The 23975-nt window shown below is 35.3% G+C and overlaps 1 protein-coding gene across 1 annotated transcript in view; it reads left to right on the top strand.

Moving 5' to 3' along the window:
• Nucleotides 1-23975, top strand: part of LOC100914366 (contactin-3) — a 399985-nt gene that overhangs the window by 79132 nt on the left and 296878 nt on the right. Inside the window, exon 2 of the mRNA XM_031954064.1 lies at nt 18411-18545. Coding sequence (XP_031809924.1) covers nt 18491-18545 — 55 coding nt within the window. The 5' untranslated portion in view covers nt 18411-18490. The remainder of the gene's footprint in view (nt 1-18410; nt 18546-23975) is intronic.

The raw sequence follows: 23975 nt of genomic DNA, 5'->3' as shown, positions 1-23975 counted from the left end.
AGATAATATTGCTTCTTTTTCAAGACAATATTAATCCTCATCCAAATGTCTACCATATTTCCTTCCTTGATAAGGAGCTCAGTACAACAGTGGGTAGAGAACAGGCCTGAAGTCAGGAAGACCAGAGTTCAGATCCAGTCATTTTTCTGCCTCAGTTTCCTCATCTGTAAATGGAGATAATATAACTACCTTTCAAGGTAGTTGTAAATATCAAGTGAGGGAATATTTGGCACATAATAGGCACTATTTAAATGTTAGCTAGCATTATTATAGCTATGTAACACTATATATAAATATTACTATTATCATTGGGTCAGTGAATTTTCTTATATGATTGTCTCTGTGTGTGTGTGTGTGTGTGTGTGTGTGTATTTGTTTATGTGTCCAGGGGTTGGGTCTGTGATTTCACCTACATAGAGAACTCCCAGTATGTATACTGACAATCAAAAAACCTGGGAGACAGAGTTTCTGATTAATTAATAATCAATTTATTAATTAAGCTTGCTAATAACCAACAAATTGATGGTCAATAGTTTTTCTTGGTAACCAAAGTCAAAACCATAGAGAGACTGAAAGCCTTAATGTACTTTTGGAAAAGGTAGTGCCTCTGACAAGTAAAAATTAACTCTGATTGGTAAATATTTTAATGAGGAGGTAAGCTTCTGCTGAGACCATGACTTGATCATGAGAAACAACATTCTAGTTGGTTTTCTCTCTCATGACCCAGCATACCCTACCTACACTTACATGGAGGGATGCAAGGACTGGGAAGCAAGAATTTACATAGATTAGATTCTGTTTATACTCTAAACAGAATTAAGGTCTACTTGTTGGATTGAGTTCTGCCCAAGATAGAGGAGCACATACCCTGAGGATTAGGGCAATCTCATCCATCAGCCATGTTCTTCAAATACTGACTAACCGACCTACAGGAATTGGTCCTTGAATGAGGAAATAAAGAGAAAAAAACCTTAATCCTAATTTAATAATTGATCATTAACATAATAGCAAAATTATAATTTCTTTTAAAACCATTCCACTAATGCAGATCAGCTATGACTTACTTGTATTTTACAGATTTAGGACAGTACCTGGAGCATGGAGCAATTAATGACATATATTTTGGTGCTAGAAGGGCAAATTAGTGTCAGAGGCAGGACTTCAGCCCAAGTCTTCCTGTCTCTAGGCTTGCCACTTTTCACTCTGTTACAGATCTTAAGTTCTATCTTATCAAGTTTGAGGGCTACTTGTAAAGTCCAAATTTGCCTTCTAGAATGAGGATCTTTAGTTCTCCTTGCTCATTTCTCATAATTTATGCATTTGATCTAAAGCTGGGCCTAAAACAGTCCTATTGTCTTTTTTAAGAATTGACTTTTCAATAGCGAAAACTCGTCCAAATTAGGTTTGAGAACAAGAGGAAAATCTCATTTTAAATTGTGGCTAATTTTCTCTAGCAATTTCTCCATAGTTGGTCATTGTTGGTTGTATCTTTGGAGGCCGAGTTGCTGAAAAATCACACTCAAAAGAATATGTTTATGGAGGGACACGACTGTTACAAGTTATTTCTTTCCTTCTAACAAATATTTTATCTGTTGATTCTGCTTTGTAACTTCCAAATTTTAAATGAGGAGAGACCTGAGAGGTCACCTGTTTCAACTCTGATTTTATAGATGACAGAACTGAAAATCAAAAGTTTTAGTGGCTTATTCAATGTTTAATGATGCTAATTAGTAAAACACTCTCCAGAAGGGTGTTCAAAGCTAACCTCTGGTGTGAGGGCTGGTTGAACCCTTTTCAGGACTGCTCCTTTTTGTGGTCCTCCTTCATACAGCTTTTTTGGCTCTAAGAAGTTGTAGCATGTTCACCAGTCACTAGGTCAGAGTCTGGTCACATGGGCTAACCCACATTATGTACTAAATACCATTGGTTGTATGATGAATTGGTAATTCATATTCAACTCTGCTTGCATTCTTCAGAGGCCATTGGGCTGTCTCTTTCCTTTCCCTCTGGAGTCATGTTTAAGAAACCCATGTGTTATAGTCAATAAGGAAATAGCATAATAGAGACACTGTTAGGAAGAATGATAGACCATCTAAATTATATGTGGTAATTAATCATGAAATAGCTTTTCTTAGAAGATTTTTTTGCCCCCCCCCATACTATGAAAACCCAAATCACTAAATTATCTTAATTTTTGTAAAGATCCTAAGCTATCATCTTTTTTCCAGGGCCTTGATAATTATGTGTAAAGCATATAAAACTGCATTTATGCACTGGTTAAGTAGATAGGCTCTAGATGCTAATGGATTTTCCATCTTACATTTTCTCAATAGTATTCATAGTTCTCAATATTCAAGTTGAATCGATACTTCTATGATAAAGTGCTGATTTATTATTAAATGTCTTCAAAAGAATCTATATGGGATTTATCTTGCTCTGCTACTTAGATAGATTAAAAAAAATCTTAGTTTGCTACATTTGTTAGACAACATACTCCATAGGAAATGAAGAATTTTTGAAGTGACAGATTTTGAGATTAGAAATTATATTCTTTATAAAATTACTGGGTTTCTGAATAATGAAATGGGCATTTGAATGATATCCTTGAGTATCAAATAGATTAAGATATTTCACTCATTATCCTTTGTGTCATTAGCTTCAATAGTGCTTCAAAAAACTGCAAAGTACCAAAATAAGTATCATAAAGAGATGTGTATTAAAAAAAAAAAAACAAAACTGTGAAGGCAAAAGAGTCATCTTGCTTCAGTGATAATGATTCATTAAGCCTTTCATTCTATGCTGTTTGTGAGAAGGAAAACTTCATAATTTTTCTGTTACCCATCTCCTGACAGAAAGGTGATTGACTTCCATTCTGTATATTCTATTCTGTGATTCAGTTAATTATATTTTCAAGGGCTCAAGAGACTGAAGGAAAAAACCCACAAACTCCCCCCACCTGCTTTTATACAAAGTGATATTCATTTCAGTCCACAAAATGTTGACATTTTTAGCCTTCTTAAATAATATATGGTAAATTTCTCAATGTTTTAATTTTTTATTTTATTCTGAATTGGAATTGAAATGAGTATTGTCATGTACACAGAACACGAAAAGAGAATGAGGTAGAAAAGTATGAATCTCCATATGCTACTGTTTGCTTAAAAAAAAAAAAGGATCCCTGCTTGTGGCCTTTTGTATAGCTTGTATAGCTTTAATATTTACCTTTTTGTGTACATATTGTAATTTGATATTAATATAAGTTCTTTGAGGGAAAAATATTTAATCATAGTTTTTTAATACACAAAACCTATCATGTTTGATACTTTTTTCTTTTTCCTTTATTTTTCCTTCCTTCTTTTATTTTCTTTTTCCCTTCTTTTTTATTTTCCTCCCTCCTTTCTTTCCTTCCTTTTTTCCTTCCTTCCTCTCTCTTCCCTCTCTCACTCCCTCCTTCATTCCTTCCCTCCCTCCCTTCCTCCTTCCCTTCTTCCCTTCATCCTTTCCTTCTCTCCTTCTTTTCTTCCCTCTCTCTTCCTTCCACTTTCCCTACTTCCCTTCCTTCTTTCCTTTTTTTTTGTTCCTTCTCTCTTTGTCTCCTTTTCCCTTTTTCTCTCTCTTTCTTTTTTCCCCTACAAAGTGACTAAATCTAAATATATTCCATATGATTGTACACGTATAACCTGTTTCCGATTACTTATTGTCTCAAGGAAGGTAAGAATGAAGGGAAAGAATTTGGAATTCAAAAATTTAAAAGATGAATCTAAAAAAATTGTGTATATATGTATACATATTACTAAAATATGACCACAAAATAAATTTACTTAGCATTATCCTGAAATGTTTGGCAGAAACTATCTAAGGAGTTTTTTTCTCCTCTCACAAACCACAAACTTACTACTAACCTTTCGTCCACCATCTGCGGAGTTGAGAGGTTACAGACTTCATATTTCCCCATAAAGTGGGTAACAAGAAACCATGTTTACGCGCTGGGGATGTATATCTGAAGCTTGCTCAGAATGAAAGAACTATAATCTGGGGACAAGACACTTAACCTTTCAGTGCCTACTGTATCTTGTCTAAAAAATAAAACATTTGGACTAGATGACTTCTATAGTCTTTTCCCTTTCTAAAAATTTGCAATAAGTCTAAGATAATGAATTCACCACCAGAAAGAATTGCTGATGTTTGGCCAACATCAAACTCAGCACATTGTATTCACCCTCTGCTCTGCTCATGAGCTGAGAACTTGTGTAGCACCGGAGGTGAAATGGACAAGAATTCAGTATTTGTAGCTCAAGAGGCTTGTCAATTTCACCCCCAAGAATTCAGTATTTGTAGCTCATGAGTCTTGTAAATTTCACCCCCTGGTAATTCACAAGGAAGGCATGGGGAGCATCACAGATGGACAGCCCCAACCTGTGTGTGTGTTCCTGGGACCAAGACAGAGCTAGGAACCAAAACCAAAATTAATTTCAAGTGAGTAACGTCTGGCCTTCCAGGTTAGACCGTCTTGCAAATGAAATCAACACATGTTTTCCTGATTGCCTACTGTACACAAGGCATTGTGGTGCTGCAAAAATAGCTGAATTAAATGGCTGCATGCCATACCATCATTTATAAATAGATATCCTAGGAGCCTAACGGAGCTCTATATATAGATTCCGGTGTATATTGGCTGTTTGTACGAGTGTATATTTGTTGTTTTTACTAATATGTAAATATTACAGGCAAGAAACAAATATAGTCTATCAGACGATTTCCTTTTTAGCCTGCCTTATGCTCATGAATTGAAGTTATTTCTCAGGTTGGAACTTGGAGGTGTTGCCTGAAAGCCTTAAGGACAATAAAATTAAAAAAAAAAAAAGGACAATGAAATTAATAGGGAAATTGCCTCTAAGACTATATTCCTTTACAATATGGACTCTTAAAATAAAAGAGGTTTTTATGTGTATCCAATCCACTATTTTAAATATAGCTGAAAAGAACAGCTAAACGTTTTTGCCCTGTCTTTAAAAATTTCAAAACCAAAGATTGAGTTAATTCTCCCTCATTTCATCTTTTCAAACCTTTTCATGTTTATCAATGTGAATATTAATAAATTGAAATTTGTTTGATATAAATTTTACAATATGAAATCTAACTTTCTAGGCTAACCACCATGCCATTTATATCCTTAGATTGGGTCCTTGAGAGACAGCTACACCAGGTGCAAAGTACTCTGTGGGTTTAAATTCCTAAAACTGTAATTCAAAAAAGGCTATCAGCGTACTCACCTTCACTAATCAGCCAGTTTTTTTTTTTTATTATAGTAACTTTTTATTGACATAATCCATGCCAGGATAATTTTTTTTTACAACATTATCCCTTGCACTCACTTCTGTTCCGATTTTTCCCTCCCACCCTCCACCCCCTCCCCTAGATGGCAAGCAGTCCTATATATGTTGAATATGTCCTAGTATATCCTAGATACAATGTATATGTGCAGATCCAAACAGTTTTCTTGTTACTAATCAGCCAGTTGACACAGCTCGTAGCAATGACATTTATTGTTATGGTAGAGTAAGAAGATTAATTGGAAAACATCCCTTCAAAAATGTGGAGTTCCCTTTCCCACAAACACATCCAGTATCTTGGGGAAGAGTGGACATGTGTATGGAATGCACTGATAAAGAGATACATGCTTAGGGAAAACATTTCTCCAATAAAACTCATAAAACTCATGCAATAATGCAGTGTCCCTATGTGTCTTTTCACTTAGTGTCTTTATGTTGCTCATCCTTAAACTTAGCTGGCCATTTCACTTAGTGGGGTTCCTGGGCTCCTTCTTATGGGGAGCTAATTCAACTCCAAAAGTGGGCTTTCTGAGTCTAGTCTTGCCTTGATATATTGTCTTCTTTTAGGAACATTTCTCTAATGAAAGGCATTAAATATCTCTTAAGCACTCACTATGTGTAAGGCCTATAGGGTGGCCAAGTGGTACAGTGGTTAGAGTGCAGGGTTTAGCATCTGAAAAACTCATCTGGATTCAAAGCTGACCTCAAACACCAGCTCTGTGTCTCTGGGCAACTCACTTAACCCTGTTTATCTAGATGTCCTCATGTATAAAATGAGATATGGGGTAGGAAATGGCAAACACCCACTCTGTGACTCTGGGCAAGTCACTTAACCCTGTTTATCTAGGTGTCCTCATCTATGGTGTAAGAAATGGCAAACTGTTCCATTATCTTTAGCAAGAAAAACCCAAAGGGGAGCATGAAGAGTCAGACATGACTGATAACAATTGAATAATTACAACTTACCAGGTATTGTGCTAAATGCTGAGGATATAAAGAAAGGCAGAAATAGTAACTGCCCAAAAGGTACTCAGTTTTGTGAAAGAAACAGCATGCGATTCTCAAGAACAAAATATACATTACATCAACTGAATGTAATCTCAGAGGAAACGATTAGTAGAGGACTGGGAAAGATTTCTTAGAGATCCAGGCAAAGAGCAGTTTCCTCTCAAGAGGGAATTACTCCCTCCTCTATAGGTGATTCTCCTTCTACTGCTAGAGATTAATTGAGCTCGGCATGTCTCATCCAACACCTTGGAGATTGCCTGGCTTTTGGAAAGGCCACCAACAGTCAATCTGTAATGCTAAAAAAAACTTGAATTAAAAATGTCTTTACTTTTCCTGAAGAAGTAATGAAACAGTAAAGACTTTAGCATCCTGTTCTTTATGTTATCTGCCCATTACATCCTGTAATTTTATCAAATGATTTAGGAGACACTCAATGGATCAAGGAATTCACTGATCGAATTTCTCTTCTCCCACTTTATAGATAATAAATATTGTCTTGATTAAGCAGAAGTAAACATCCTAGGCCATTTTTTGGTCTTATTCAGAGGGCTACCATTTCTTCAATCAGCTTATATTAAAAAAATAATAATATGGTTGTCACCATGAATTGAATTTAGGCTTGGAAACTGTCTAGTATCCACATTTTCTAGAAGAATGAACTGAGACTAAAGGAGATGAAATAGATTATCTAATGTCATCCAATTGATACAACTATATCATGAATATATAGCAAGACAGTTTTAAGAAATATCTAGTTTCTTCAATTTAAGACATCCTCATGTATAGTATAATGTCCTAATGGCAGGAAGGGACATTTTGATTTAACTTGATCTTGCCTCTGTAGTATATTTGCTATTTATCTGAGCTTGGAATTTCAGAAGAGAGATCTTAAATTTTCCCTCTCCCTTCCCTCCAAAACAATCGCTAGAGTGATGATAAGTTATTATTTGGTTGTCTCATGACCTTCTGACTCAAAATTCTTCACTTGCTTTTATTTAAACTAGAGAAAAACCCTTAATTACTTTCATTAATTGACAATAAAATGGGATAATTTGATATTCCTTCCAAATCAGCAGTTTTGCCTTTAGAGTTTTAGTTTAGTCATACATACAGTAATATGTACCAGAATATACATCATAGGATATCTAGCAAATGTGAGGTTAATCTACTCTCATAATACTTTTCTGCATTTGAATCTAGAGGATTTGGAAGAAAATGAGATAGTTACCACATATATTTGTTTTTTCTCTGCTTTTTGCTTGCCAGGCTAACTTATTTGAAGGTTTAAGGAAACTGTAGGAAAGGCTTTAGGTGGATGCATGGTTGAACATTATACATCATGCTTTCCCACTTTTCTTTACACTAAAATACATGCTACATGAAACATAAAACATAAAAGCCTTATATTAAAACATATTTGTCCTACATATAATGTATATTTACATGACATATTATATGTTTATTAACAATTACTCATGTGTAATGATTTATGAAGTGTCTTTTAAATGGCATCAAGTGATAGATATCTATCCCCATAAATATATAAATATATATATTTTTATTAAAGCTTTTTATTCACAAAGCATATATATGGGTAATTTTTCCAACATTGACGCCTGTATAACCTCCTGCCACAAATTTTCCCCTTCTTTCCCCAATCCCATCCCCCACCCGGGAGACAGTCTAATACATGCCAAATATGCGGAACTACATGCCAGATCCAATATGTGTATACATATTCACACAGCCATCTGGTTATGCAAGAAAAGATCAAGAAGGAAGAAAAAGAAAAACTGAGAAAAAAGAAACAAAATCCAAGCAAACAATAACAGAGAGAGTGAGAATGCTAGGCTGTGTTCCACCCTCTGTTCCCATGGTTCTCTTGGGGTCTAGATGATTCTCTTCATCATTGAACAAGTGGAACTGGTCCAAATCATCTCAATGTTGAAGAGAGCCACGTCCTTCAAAATTGATCGTCGTATAGTCATATTTTTGAAGTGTATAATGATATCCTGGTCCTGCTCATTTCACTTGTAAGTCTCTCCAGGCCTTTCTGAAATCATCCTGCTGGTCATTTCTTACAGAACAATAATATTCCATAATATTCATATACCACAATTTATTCAGCCATTTTCTAATGGACATCCACTCAGTTTCCAGTTTCTGGCCACTACAAAAAGGGCTGCCACAAATATTGTTGCACATGTGTATTCCTTTCCCTCCTTTAAGATCTCTGGGATATAAGCCCAGTGGAAACACTGCTGGATCAAAGGGTGTGCAGAGTTTGATAATGTTTTGAGCATAGTTCCAAATTGTTCTCCAGAATGGTTCGATCCATTCCCAGTTCCACTAACAATGTATCAGTGTCCCAAATTTCCTACATCCCCTCCAACATTTATCATTATCTTTTCCTTAGCTAATCTGACAGGTGTGTAATAATATTTGAGAGTTGTCTTGATTTGCATTTCTCTGATCAACAGTGATTTAGAACACCTTTTCATGTGGCTACAAATAGTTTCAATTTCTTCATCTGAAAATTGTTGGCATCCTTTGACCATTTATCATTGAGAGAATGGCTTGAACTATTATAGATTTGAGTTAATTCTCTATATATTTTAGAAATGAGGCCTTTATCAAATCTTTTGGATGTAAAAATATTTTCCCATTTTGTTGCTTCCCTTCTAATCTTGTCTGCATTAGTTTTGTTTGTACAAAAACTTAACTTAATATAATAAAAATTATCTGTTTTATGATCAATAATGATCTCTAGTTCTTCTTGATCACAAATTCCTTCCTCCTCCACAAATCGGAGAGGTAAACTAACCTATGTTCTTCTAATTTGTTTATAGTATCATTCTTTATATCTAGATCATGAACCCATTTTGAGCTTATCTTGATATATGGTATTAGGTGTGGGTCGATGCCTACTTTCTGCCATACAAGTTTCCAATTTTCCCAGCAATTTTTGACAAATAGTAAATTCTTATCCCAAAAGGAGGGGCTTTTTGGTTTGTCAAATATTAGATTATTATAGTCTTTGGCTATTTAGTTCTGTGAGCCTAACCTATTCCACTGATCAACTAGTCTATTTCTTAGCCGTACAGTACCAAATGGTTTTGATGACTGCCTCTTTATAATATAGATCTGGTACAGCTAGGCCACTTTCATTTGCTTATAAATATACTTCTTCTTGGGTTGACATAGAAAGTAAATATTTTGATAACTGGTGGGTTACAAAGGAAATATGGTAAGTTGTGAATCAAAGGAGCTAGTTTTTACATTCCACTTCTGATTGTTCCTTCGTGATCTTGGACAAAACAAGGAGCATGGTGACACAGCATATAAAGTACTTGAAGATTTTGAAAGAAAATCCACTTCTGACACTTGTTAGTTCTATGATGTTGTTCAAGTTACTTATTTCTCTGAGCCTGAGTTTCCTTTCCTCTAAAACTAGGACTTTATAATAGATGGCCTTTGAAGGTCCTTCTAGCTGTACAACTGTGAACCTATGTATCATTTATATGCACTTGTCTGTAGGCTTTGCTTATATGGGCTCATATTTAAATATCTTTTAAGTGTCAGCATGAGAATTGGGAGAGGAGAAACTTGCTCACCGAACTCAACACAGTATTACATGTTTATAAAAATTGTGCTTTTTGATGATGAAGAGCAGCAATCACTTTAATTTATTTCTTATATCTGTGAAAATATTCACTATCTCTCCTTTATCAAAGATCACTTTTCATTCAATATCTGTTGCCTGTTGCCTGTATAGGACTTAGAAGTGGAAAAAGCCTAAAAGATTGTTTTGTCTAGCTGTGTCATTCTACAGATGAAGAAACTCATATCAGGAGAAATTGTGAGTTTCTCAAACAGCAAATAGCTGCAACAGGATTTCAGTGACACAAAATAATAGAGGAGAAAGACCTCACAACCTTTATCTCTACTGGTATACCCCAATTCTCAACAAATGATCATTCGGCTTTTTCCTGAAGGACTGACTAATAAGAAGGAATCCTTCTAAATTCCTGAGCAAACCTATTCCACTTTGGGGTGCCTACAGTCGTTAGGGAAGTTTTCCTTAGATGCAACTGAACTCAGACTCTGTAAAATTTCTCTCAGTTACCTATGGCTCTACAGTTGGAAATCAAGCACAGTTTACCCAATCCCTTTTCTATGTGGGACCTTTCAGATATTTGAAGACACCTTTTTCCAAGATAAGCATCTCTAAATTTCTTTCTAGATGGCGTAGTCTCCTTTTTCCTTATCATCTTGACCACTTTTTGCTAGATATTCTATAACTTCTTATAGCTCATCCTCAAATGTGGTGTCTAGGACTGAGCAAAAGAGTCAAGATATTTGAACAGAACAGGCAAAATACAATAGGTTGTAGAAAGTCTCATAGGTAGACTGCTGACAACTATTCTGCACTCAGGTATGGAGGTAGTGTAATGATAGACTAAATATGGCAAGAGAGTTAGAAAAGAATGGATGCTCTTCACCTGAAAGGACACAGTGATTAATATAGGTCAAGTGTAAATATTGGTAGTTCTCATTCTGAATCTATTTCAATGGAGTTGAACACTGAGACTTTCTCTAATCTTCCTTTTTTCCCATGGATTTAGTGTTCAGGGACCCATAAGATGCAGCCAACAATGAAATGGAGAATCCATCAGGTCTGAGAAAGGGAAGCTGCCTCAGTAGGATCTTTGTATAGGGGCAGAGGGATACTATAGACATTGACACTGGTGCAAAGTGTTCATATGTACAGGAAACGGTCACATTAATAGCAAGTTGCTTAGGGGAATAGGCCACTGTCTATCAGCATATCAGCATTCCTCAGTTCTCTGTGTCATATAACCCTATATTGTCTATGAGCTTATGGTTTTCTTCTTGAAATCCTTTCTGTTCCCCAGGACCTACTGCTTCCCTTATAAGGGAAATAGGCCTGGTAATAGCCTACCACAAAAGCCACTTAATTAAATCTTGTTGATTGATTGCTCTTACTTATTCTGATATCATGTTTTTTATGGATCCTAAGATTGCATGGGGTTTCTGGGTGGAATAAGGGGAAGTGGTACCATTTTGTATTGTTGTAATTATAGTCTACCAAAAGCCTTATATATTTTTCAGTTTTTTCAGAATTCAGTTAAGCCATATTCCTATCTTCTATACTGTACCTGCAAAATTGATTTTTGATATCATGTATAGGACTTTACATTTATCTCTGTAGAAATTTATTCTATTAGTTTGGCCTATTGTTCTAGCCCAGAGATGTTTTGTGAACCTTTACTCTGTCATGCAACATGTTAGCTATTCCTCTCAGTTTTGTGCCATCCACAAATGTGATAAACATACCCTCTTTGCTCTACTCTGAGTCAGTGATAAAAATGTCGAACATACTGGAGACAAGGACAGATGCCCAGTGCATGCCATTGGAGACTTTCTTCCAAAATAACATTAACCCAGACCCTCTGAGTTTGTCTTCTGAATTAAAATCCAATGTTTGTTTCACTATATCCAATTCCCTCTTTTCCTCCCTCCCCATCATAGCCTTTTCCAGGTTACTTCTTCAAGCTATTCCCCATAAGTTTTATTTGTACATTTGGCTTTCCAATATTTGAACAGTAAGTTGAATTTTTTCATTATCATTGCTTTTTACATAAAATCTTTGCCATACTTCCCTTTTAACTCACTTGCTTAGGGTATTCATTCCAAAGATCCTATCCATTTATTTCACTCTAGCTATCTTTTTTTCTCAGTTCACTCGCCTTCCCCATGATACAATGTGGTGATGTTCAAGCCTGTTAATTATGGCTTCTCCCTTGCCTATTTATTATCTGTTCCACAAATTCAATTCATGTAAGGCGGGATTTAAATTCAAGCCTAGCACTCTGACCACTGTGCCACCAACCTATTGCATAATCATAACAGTACAGTAAGAAAACCACTATGTATAAACATGATTGATTTAGAACAAATTGGGGGGGTAGTCTGAGAAATGGGGTGCTAAGATTAAGGATGACTGTTATTCATTTTGCTTCTTTCTCCTATACATTTTAAAAATACTTTAATCTTATTAATGTCAGTCCTGAAAAGAAATGACCAGAGTCTCAGGGGTTTTGCAACTGTTGTTAACTCTAAAAATTCCAAGCTCTCACAGGTTATCATAACCACCGTTAACTCTAAAAAATAAAATAATAAAAAAACAAAATAAAGCTAAAAATTCAATAGTAATCACAAGTAAAAAGCTTTCTTTGTTCTGTTGGAGAAGGAAAACCAGACATATGTTCCAGGGACCCCACTAGTAGTGCAGGCAAATTTCAATACATATAATAGTAGCCATAGTAAGCTGTGGCCATTACAATGATGTATAACAGTAACAATGAGACGAATTTGATTCATAGCAAGACTTCATGACCAGAGCATGGGTAATAGAGATATTTGCCTGAGCTCAGAGACTTCTGGTGCTGGTGTGAAACAATCCTATGATGTTGCTGTGGCTGGGATCATCTAGAAGATGAGCACAAAGGATTGTTGTAATGTCAAGCTCAGGGCATAGCTTGCTTGATGGATCTTAGCTCTGGAAGATGGGGTAAAGTAAAAAGAAAAAGGTAATTTTAGCATGGGGATCCTGATAATTGGCAAATTTCTTTTTCATCTACATCAATCTGTTCAGGCAGTTTTCAATTTTTCTCTTCAATGGAGTTTTTTTTTTTTTCCTTTGTATTCAGAATTAAATTTTTGAGCACCTTCCACACGTGAAGAATTTTAGTCCATGTGGAGAACCACATCCTTCTCTGCACCCTTTGAAATGTGTTTTTCCAAAATCTAGGCAACATTTCTGATGATGCCCAGATTTCTCTTTCTTGTTTATTCCACACTTCCGGGAGAAGAGATCATTTTACCCCAACCTCCTATTACTACGACAAATAGGGTTTTTGTTTAGATAATATATAATAAAAATGGTTGGCACAAAATTCTCCTTGTCTCTACCCCTTCAAGCCCTCAAATGTGGGTAATACTCTCACATGTTTATAAAGGCTCCTGGGTAAAGTGAGATCAATTTTATAAAACTCTCACAACATAGGGGCCGCTAGGTGGTGCAATGGATAGAGCACCAGCCCTGAAGTCATGAGGACCTGAGTTCAAATGTGACCACTTAATATTTCCTAGCTGTGTGACCCTAGGCAAGTCACTTAACCCAGTTGCCTCAGGAAAACAAACAAACAAACACACAAAACACACAGCAAAAGGCTCATGCACTCATAGCTTCAGATTATTTGGATTACTTTTTCCCCCTTTATATAATCTTTGTGGAAATTCTCTTTACATCTAATGCAGCTTTATTTTGTGCACTTGTAAAAGATATGTTTAATTTCTCTAGTGTTTCTGGCTTTAAAGGTAGACCTGGCCAGAAGCCAGTAACTGCTCTTCTGGGACACTCACTAGAGTACCCATTAGAAGTTAAAAATCCTTTAAAGAAATTTACAAAGTCTTCAGATAAGGGGAAGAGATAAAGAATCTCAATTCCTACCTTGTCCCCACCCCAAGTAACTCAGAGTGTTGTTGGAACTGCAGCATTCACTGAGTTCGTCTACTATTAAATGTTTGAGTTTTGAATTTACTTGCTATTTTATCTAAATATTCAGAATGTTTGACTCTTTTAGAGCATCCTTACTGAGAGTAAGGTCTTTTCACTTAATTCAAAGTATTTGACTCTTTCCAAATTGATTAAGAACTTTTTACACCCAGTTTAATGACTTTGATTGATTGATTGCTTCAATGGAGCTGTTTTCACCTGATTAAGCTAGTTAATTGAAGTAGAGAAGTGTGATGGATTGATTGATTCAATTGATTCCTACTTTTATGGTAACATCCTAGATTCGGGCAGGAAGGATCCTTAAGTATTATATAATCTAACTTCATTTTGAAGATGAATGAATTGCATCCCAGAGAAATGAAATGACTTGTCTACACAATGGGTAAAAGTCACAAATGTGGTATGTGAGAGACAGGATTCAAACCCAGATTTCCTTATTTCCAGATCTGACATTTGAAGACAATGACTTCAAATATCCAAAACAAGATCATTATTTTTCACCTGAAGATGACAAGGATATTTATTCCTCATAATCCTTTCAATAATTTAGTTTCAAAACTGGAATCATCTCTGACTCAGCTTTTCTTCATATTAGGGTCTTTTCTCCATAATTGCAAAGTTCTGCTGATTCTGCCTCCACAGAATTTCTCAAATCTGGATCATTCTCTCCACTCACATACCCAACTCTGGTTCAGACCTTGAGGATCTCTTCCCTGGGCTAGTGCAACATCCTCCTAATTGGATTCTGATAGGCTCTATAGACCCTTATAAAAATGCCTAAATAATTTCCTTTAAGATGTATACCTCAAAATAAAAAGCTCAAATGATACCATATTGTCTTGAGGATAAAGTCATTCTTCAGCCTAGTATTTAAACCTTTCACAGTGTGAATCTAATATAATTTTCCAGACTTATGTCATATTATTCCTCTTCATGTTTCTGTAAAACTGGTCAACTAGCTATTACAGCTCCATTAGTCAAGCTTCTCCTTGACTTTGTTCTCCTCATGGGTCTCACTTACCTATGTCAAGGCTTGATTCAGTTACTGTATTTTTTGGGGGTAGCATTTCCTGATCCTTACATGTCCTTCAATTATCTTGTATTAAGCAATCAGTTTATGTGTTCTGTTCCTTCCCAGAACATAAGCTCCAAGAAACTATTCTTGTTATACAGTTAGGTTGGAGAGATAATAGGTGATAACTAACATAAATGCTTGTTGGAAGACATTACTCAATGAGATTTTGTGTTGACTTCTAAATTTGGAATAAAAGAATAAAATAGATATAGATATAAGATTCCCCAGGGCTCTATAATCCAATTATTTGGCAAGACTGAATTTTTTTTTTAATGCTCTTCATTCTTATATTTCCCAATATGGCTTTTTTTCGTGATTATATTATATTTAATCATATAAATTGTCATAAATGCAGGAATGGTATTAGTTTTTAAAAATCCATGCATGAGGGCAGCTAGGTGGCACAGTCCATAGAGCACCAGCCCTGAAGTATGAAGGATCTGAGTTCAAATCTGATCTCAGACACTTAACATTTCCTAGCTGTGTGACTCTGGGCAAGTCACAACCCCAATTGCTTCAGCAAAAATAAATATAAAAATAAAAATTCATGTGTCCTCAGAACATCAGTACCTAATAAAAATTTAAATAAATGCTTGTTAACCAATTAACTGAATGAAATGATACCTTGATTCTTTTTTTGAAATCATCTTCTTGTTCATGATGAACTAAGGAAACGCAGGACAAAGACTGCTTCTGCTGTATTAGAGAACAGAAAAATAGACTTCTCACCTCTCCAGAAGCTTTTGGAGGCACCAGACAGTAAATATTGGAGTTGTAAAATCCAAAGAGATGAACAAATTTCAGGCAGGAAGTTTATTATTCCTTTTTGTCTGAAATGAATTCTCTGTTCCTACATAGTTAGATCCCTAAGAGAGAAGGGAAATTCACAAAAGTGGAAAACTCATGTGGGTTTATCATTAGTGACTATTGGCCACTTTGCTCTTCCTCGATCATAGTTCTCCATTTCCCATGTTTTTGATTCTGAAACCTGGAATGATCTCACTTTTCATCTTCACCTCCTACATTCTTTGACTTCTTTCAAATCTCAATTAAAATCTCACTTTTTTGCCAGAAGCCTTTACCATTCATCCTTAATCTTAGACCATTCCTTCAAGAATATCCCCAAAATGTAAATCTTGTTCCTGTGTAGTTACTTTGTCCCATTTGTTTGACTCTGGCTGCTGTGAGCAGCCAGACACCACAGTTGGGCCTAGAGACAGAAGGACCCAAGTTCATATCTACCCTCCACTACTTAATAGGTGTGTAACCACAGGCAAATAACAGACTCTATCTCAGGTTGCTAACCTGTGAAATGAGCCTAATGACAATCTTTCTCACAGTTGTTTTGCGATTTAGATGAGATAATATTTATACAGTATTTTGCGTAGTACCTGACACATATTAGACTTCATAAATGACTAGGTCTTTTCCTCATTGAATTCTCACCCCACTAAGGAGGATTGTTTTAAGACCATTTTAAGACTATTTCTTTCTGTCTCCCCCTCCTTTTGCAGAAATGACCATTTGAATAGTTGGAAATAGTTAGCATTGCAAGAAATTTTTTTCTGTCTTTTTTGTAATAGTTTTTTTTTCAAACTACATGTGAAGATAGTTTTCAGCATTCACCCTTGCAAAACTTTGTGTTCCATATTTTCTCCCTTCTCCAACTTCCTCCTCCCATAGACGTGTAATTTTTCTAAGCATATTTCCACATTTAATGTTGCACACGAAAAATTAGATCAAAAGGGAAAAATGAGAAAGAAAAAAACAAGCAAGCAAACAACAACAAAGGTGAAAATATTATGCTGTGATCCAATTCAGTCCCCATTCTCCTCTCTCTGGATGCATATGGCTCTCTCCATCACAAGTTCAGTGGAATTGGTCTGAATCACCTCATTGTTCAAAAGTGCCAAGTCCATCAGAGTTGATTATCATATCATCTTGTTGTTATTGTGTACAATGCTCTCCTGATTCTACACACTTCACTTAGCATCAGTTCTTGTAAGTCTCTCCAAGCCTCTCTGAAATCATTCTGCTGATCGTTTTTTATAGAACAATAATATTCCATAATATTCATATACCGTAACTTACTCAACCATTTTCCAACTGATGGGTATCTACTATTTCTAGTTCCTTTCCACTAAAAAAAGCCATATTGGAAAATATAAGAATGAAGAGCGTTAAAAAAAATCAGTCTTACAAAATAATTGGATAATAGAGCCCTGGGGAATATGTCAAAGGAAGGAAGCTCTGAAATGCTGAGACTAAATGCTGCTTCTGCTCATAATTTCCATGGAATGTATCCCCATTGTTTAGTGCAGTGGCTGGAAGAAACAATAATTGCCTGTTAAATGGCAATAGATCAGCGTTGATCATTGATATAAGGAATTTTTAGTGAGGAAATTCTCTCTACATTTCAGCATCTTTACCTGCTCTATTGTGAGTTGCCTAGTATCACTCAGACAACATATGTCAGAGAAGACTTGAAGCCAGGTCTTCATGACTTGGAGGTTGGCTCTGTCTTCACCAGAGAATTCTGCCTCTCTTGTATTCTATTTTTTTTTCACTATTTGAATTAAGTACTTAAAATACATTTGTAAGATGATTTATCTCTATCTATGAATTAACATAGTGTTTTAATTTTTAAATGTACAATATACAATAATTATTGTTTTCACTGTTGCTATCTAGTGCTTTAAGACTTCCAAATTTTTTTGCTTGCTTTCTCTCTTTTGATCCTCAGAATAATTCAATTGCATCCTATACTTATTCCCACTTTATGATGAGAAAACTGAGATTCAGAGCACTTAAGTGACTTACATAGGTCATATATTTTAAAAGTGTCTGAAATAGTATATAAATCCAGAGTCCTGACTCAGAGGCTAGGTCTTTTTCCATTATTCTGTGTAATTCTTTTGTGCTTTCCCCTCTTAACAACCAATTTATTTTTATGCCATGGATTCTTTCTTGGAGTAGGTCAGACATTCATGGGTATTATTTAAGTAGATATACTCTATATAGAAGCTATCTTCAAAATGAAATGAAATTGAATATAATAACTCTCAAATGAAGGATGAGTGTGGGTACTCCTTTTGTTAGTATATGTTTGTATTTCTCTTTCACATATTTGATTTCTGTTAGCCCCACAGTAAAATCGGCATGAGTTACATAATTTATTATTATAGTTTCTGGTCTATTTTGATATGTAATTTATTTTTAAGGACTCTTATTTTATTTCAGAGAAGATTACTCCCCTTTAAGGATTTGAATGACTGTCAATCTATCTTTTCTACCCAAGCAGAGGAGAAAAAAAAAAAAAAAAAAAACCTTTCAGGGGGAAAAAAAAGTGTCTGTATTCTAAATTCTTTCTTTCTGTTTATATATTTTACAGATTAAAGGACTTACCTGAAGACAAAATATTCTATTCATCAGAGACAGAACAAAAGTTATTCTTGCTATTGGCAATTAAAGATGATGTTGTCTTGGCAACAATTGATCCTGCTTTCATTCATTGGCTCCTTGAGAGGTAACAAGCTTTATGTTCTAACTTGAGGTTGAAACAACATCTAGGTCATGTTTCTATATACTTTTCAAAGTACTCTAGAAAACATCTAGCAAAAGTTATTTTCCTATTGGAAATTTCAGCTTGCCTATTAAGGGAAAGTACCTTTGTGCTTTTCCCTAGTTTTAGCCTGGCTAATTGTAATATATTCTAACATTCATTACAAGGAGGTAAATTTAGATCCTACTACAAGTACATTCCCTTATATGTGTTGTGAAGTTTATAAATATCTCTATATAGATAGATCTGACAAGTAGAGTATTATGTACAATTGATCTGGGTAGAGACTGTGTGGGTGACAACTGGAGATATCCTGTGTGAACCTTGAGGCAATTTAGTGGTTATGAAGTTGTTAAGCATCTGATCCCTGTGGTACCTTTTGTAAGCCTGCAGGATTGGGCAGTGTTCGCTGTCACTGTCTTAATTCACCACTGAGAAGGCCAACATATCATTTGTCCAACAGGTGTTGATTTACTCAAGCTACCAGTCAGCTAGTTTTAGCCATTTTCTTCTGCTATGGATATGCAGAAGGCATGTACATCCAGCTTCCAAAAAAACAAAACAACAAACAAACAAACAAACAAACAACAACAACAACAAAACACACACACACACACAGCCTGGGCAGGATGTGAGTTTGAGCTGAGAGAATCACATCAATAGTTAATCATGATTGTTTGAGTATGCAAAATCTATGGCTCCAGCCTCTAATGAATCTAAAGATAGGAAACCTGAAGAATAAGTGATCACTGTTTAGCTGTATGGATGTGGGCAGTATGTCTAAGAAAAACTTTATTACAAGGTAAGGACTTTCATTTTTTTGGAAAGAAGAGAGGAACATAAATAGTGGGAGCTTGATGCCATTCTCTTCCCCCCCCCCTAATAGATTTTTATTTTCAAAATACCTGCAAAAATAATTTTTAGCCTTCATCTTTTCAAAACTTTGTGTTCCAAATTTTTCTCTCTCCTGCCTCTCTATTCCCTCCCCATATATATTAATCGTGTGCAATTCTTCTATACATATTTCTACATTTATCATACTGCACAAGAAAAATCAGATCAAAAAGGAAAAAAAATGAGAAAGAAAACAGGAGCAAGGAAATAGTAACAAAAAAGGTGAAAATACTTTGTTGTCATCTACACTCAGTATTTGCCAATCCCCTCTCTGGGTATAGATGGCTCTCTCCATTACAAGTCTATTTGAATTGGCCTAAATCAGTTCATTGTTGAAAAAAGACAAGTCCATCAGAATTGCTCATCTACATAAATCATGTTGTTGCTGTGTACAATGTTTTCCTGATTCTGCTCGTTTAGCATCACATAAGCCTCTTGCCAGTCATTTATTATAAAACAATTATATTCCATAACATTCATATACCATAACTTATTTAGCCATTCCCCAACTGATGAGCATCCACTCAGTTTCCAGTTCTTGCCAATATAAAAAGGACTATTGCAAACATTTTTGCACATGTGAGTCCTTTTCCTTTTTTTATGATCCCTTTGGCATACAGGACCAGTAGAGACAGACACTGCTAGATCAAAGAGCATGCACAGTTTGATAGCCCTTTAGGCATAGGTCTAAATTGTTCTTCAGAATGGTTAGATCAGTTTATAATTCTACCAACAATGTATTAGTGTCCCAGCTTTCTCACACCCCCTCCAACATTTATCATTATCTTTCCCTGTCAGTTTGACATCATTCTTAATTTGCTTGATGGATGGAAAATAATGTGTAAAAAAGGCTTGAGAAAAGAAAGCATAGTGAGACAAGTACAAATATGGGAGCATAGTCTATTTTGGTTGGGAGGCAGAGTAGTCAAAAGAGTGGTGAGAGTGATTGTATGTAATAATAATGATAAAGGGACAGTGTGGTGCAGTAGAGTCAAAAAGGATTCAGTCCAAGCCTTGTCTCTGAAATATATTGGCAAAGCTAGCCTGGAAAACACAAAAAATCAAGACAGGTATGGTACCATGGAATGATCTTCAGATTTATAATCAGAGAACCTGTGTTCAAATCTTTAGTGCAGAGAACCCTTTTTTTCTTTTTTGTTTTTTTGTTTGTTTGTTTGTTTTGTTTTTTCCTCTTTTGTTCTCTTAAGAGGACTTTCTATTGCCCTGACAGATGGGAATGAGATTGTGGAAAGCTTTGAATAACTTCCACAGGATAGAAAGGAGACTCTTTTGGCATATTGGATTTTATACATCCATATGATTTAGCCACCAATACTATATGATGGGGAGGGGAAGTAGAAAGTGGTGAGAGATAGCCAAGTCAATGAATATGATGTGTTTTGTATAGTAGTACCTTGGAATAAGTGTGGAAGAGAGCGGGGATGACAAGTTTGGGTTGGGACATAGGGAAAGGATGCAAATCACAAATTTATTTTTGAATGTAGTAGATTTTAAGTTCCAGTCAGGTATCAGAGTTGAATAATATCCATCACAGAATTGAAAACTCCAAATCAGATCTCTGCGTAGAGTTCAGAGACAGAGCTGTTGTAGAGAGCTGTAGATAGTGGGGGAACTCTGGGTGAGGTATAAGACTCTTCACCCCAGAAGGAACCTGCTGACAATGGTTAGTTTGGCTCCCCATCTCTCCTAAGAGGTTTCGGCCTTCCTGAGAAGTCAGGAGGTGGTGAGAACTTGTGATTGAAGCAGAGTGATACCAGGTGATAGAGTCATCTACACACAATACCAAGTTGTTTATGTATTCCCCCATGTACACAGTGTACTATGGTTATATAAGGCTATTAGAATATATAAAGCTGAGAGTATTTGGAATAAATGTACTCCATGTTTGACCATCCACATGAGTCTCTCTTCTTCATTCTTCTTCTAAGACCAAGGACTCCGGCTGGTACCGAGATCCTCCAGGACACAACAAGCTGTGGAAAGAAAATACCTCAGAATTTCAGATTATTTTTCGAGATTATTTAATCTAAGTTGCCTAACAAGGAAGTTTGTTTCCTCTTCTCCCTATCCCTGAAGTTCCCCCAAAAGTGATCATCTTCCTTTTGATTAATGAGTTTTCCTGAGATCCTTTGTATCATTCAATTGTTGGTGATGATGACAATGAAGATAAATATCAAACCTTGAAAGCTTGGAAAGCACTTTATAGATATTATTTTATTTTATCCTCACAACAACCCTGGGAGGTAGGTGCTATTATTATCCCCATTTTACAGGTGATGAAAGTAATACTGGCAGATGTTAAGAAACTTCCTTGGGAATCATATAATAACATAATTAATAAATATCTGGGACTGGATTTGACATGATGTATTCTTAATTCTAGGTTCAGTATTTTACCCATTGTAATACATGGCTCCCTCTACGAGTGTGAAGATTTTTCCAACATTGAACTCAAACCTGCATTTTTGCAACTTTTCCCCACTGCTCTTGACTTACAGGGCAATTTTCTTTTCCTTACAGTATCCTTTGAAATATTAGAAGATGCTTCTTGTTTAACCTAAGTCTTTTCTTTTGACTAAATATCCCAAATTCTTTTAATCATTCCTTGTGTGTTATGTCCACAAATCATTCTATCTTCTTGGGTTCCTTCTTCTGGATCATTCCAAGTTTTTTTGTTTTTTGTTTCTTTCTTTTTCTAAAAGTGTGATATCCAGACTTAAACACAACTTTCTACCTATGGTCCAAACTGGGCACAGAACAAAGACTCAAATTTGGATTCATGAATTGATCTGTGATCACTAGTTCTGTGATCATTAATAATGATATATTTCTGTGCTGGAAATTGGAAGAAGATGGAGATTTTTCCAACTCCAACTTCTCTATCTTCTTCCAAATGAATTTAAGTACAATCCATTTACAACATGAAGTCCAATAACCTTCCATTGAATCCCAGATTCTCTGTCCCATCATGAGATGTTTTGTCATGTGTAAAATGATGGCCAAGTTGAACATTAAGAAAAATTCATTCTAAATATAAAACTATGTGAATTTGTGAATGAAATTGATTTACATTTCTTATGTTTCCCTCAAAATTTTATCTGTCAGAAATGCACTAGATTTTTTTTTTCTTTTTTCAAAAGTCCCCCAAGGAAATCTCATCTAACTTTAGATCTAGAGACCAAAGGTGTCAGCCTTAATCAAAACAAAAAAGAATTTAAAAATGGTTTGTCAATTCCTCTGAGATTCAGAAATGGCTGTATAGGAGAAGCCAAATCCAATTATTGGATAGAAATTCATGTGTTTGAAGGCCTGTTCATACCTGGTAAAGAATTCTGAATCTTTAAGTCCAACTTCAAACTTCCTACAGAAATATAAAAGATTATATGTGGCACAAAATCAATAATAGATTATAGACTTTAGCTGCGAACTTTGCAAAGAAAGCTTTTAGGAGATTTTCCCTTTTGGTTCCTCAGTCTGTGTCCTAAAGCATTTTATTTTGACCCCCTACTGACTTAAAAGTGAAGGACAAGGGGGAAATTGTGGCCTCTTGTACCTAAGGCAGAACAGTATTCAAAAATTATTACATTTCCAAATACAGGTAAAGTTGTTAAAAATATCACTCTCTAAGCAGATAACAAACACATTTTGAAAACTAAATGCAGTCTTTCTGTATAAACACTTCCAATGAAGAATTATATATTATCATGAAAAACTGAAAATTATCTAAAAATCCCATAATGGGCAGATACCTAAATAAACTATGACATTGGTTCAATTAAAACATATAGTTTAAGATAGGCATAAAAATGTGGAAAGACCTTTATTAAAACTAGAAATGGAAAAAAAATCAACCAAAAAATAGAGTACATATTGACTACAAGATATGAGGGGAAAATGAATGAGAATGAATGGACAAATAAAGAATAGCAATGAAGACAAAACAGGGTTTCATAAATATTTCATATTGTAGGATTTTTTGGAAATCTGGCAAACTTTTGATGTTGTTCATTTGTTTTAGTCATATCCAACTCTCTGTGGCCCTGATTTGGGCAAAAATATGGAATGGTTTGCCATTTCATTCTCATTTTACAGATGAGCATATTGAGGCTAACAGGGTCAAGTGACTTGCCCAGAGTCACACTGCTAGTATTTGAGGCCAGATTTTAAACTCTGGAAGAGGATTCTTCCTTATTGAAGACCCATGCTTATCTTCCATGCTACCATGCTGCTCCTGGCAAACTTTATGAACCCTTTTGCATAATAAATGTTTCCAATTGTGAAATATAGTTATCAAAATATACCAGAAGAGAATCACAGTTTAATTGCCAACATTATTTTTGGAATATGAAGATAAAGAAAAATTCTGTGAAAGATTTGATTAGATTCTCTAAGTAGAGCTAATATAAACACATAGATTTTCCCTGCTAAAGTGGGAATAAGTAATAGTGGTTGGACAACATAACCTGGAATAAAGAAGAC

Source organism: Sarcophilus harrisii, chromosome 1 (genome assembly GCF_902635505.1).
Source record: "Sarcophilus harrisii chromosome 1, mSarHar1.11, whole genome shotgun sequence".
In the NCBI taxonomy this organism is placed as follows: domain Eukaryota; kingdom Metazoa; phylum Chordata; class Mammalia; order Dasyuromorphia; family Dasyuridae; genus Sarcophilus; species Sarcophilus harrisii.
This window is presented reverse-complemented; position numbering and strand designations above follow the sequence as displayed.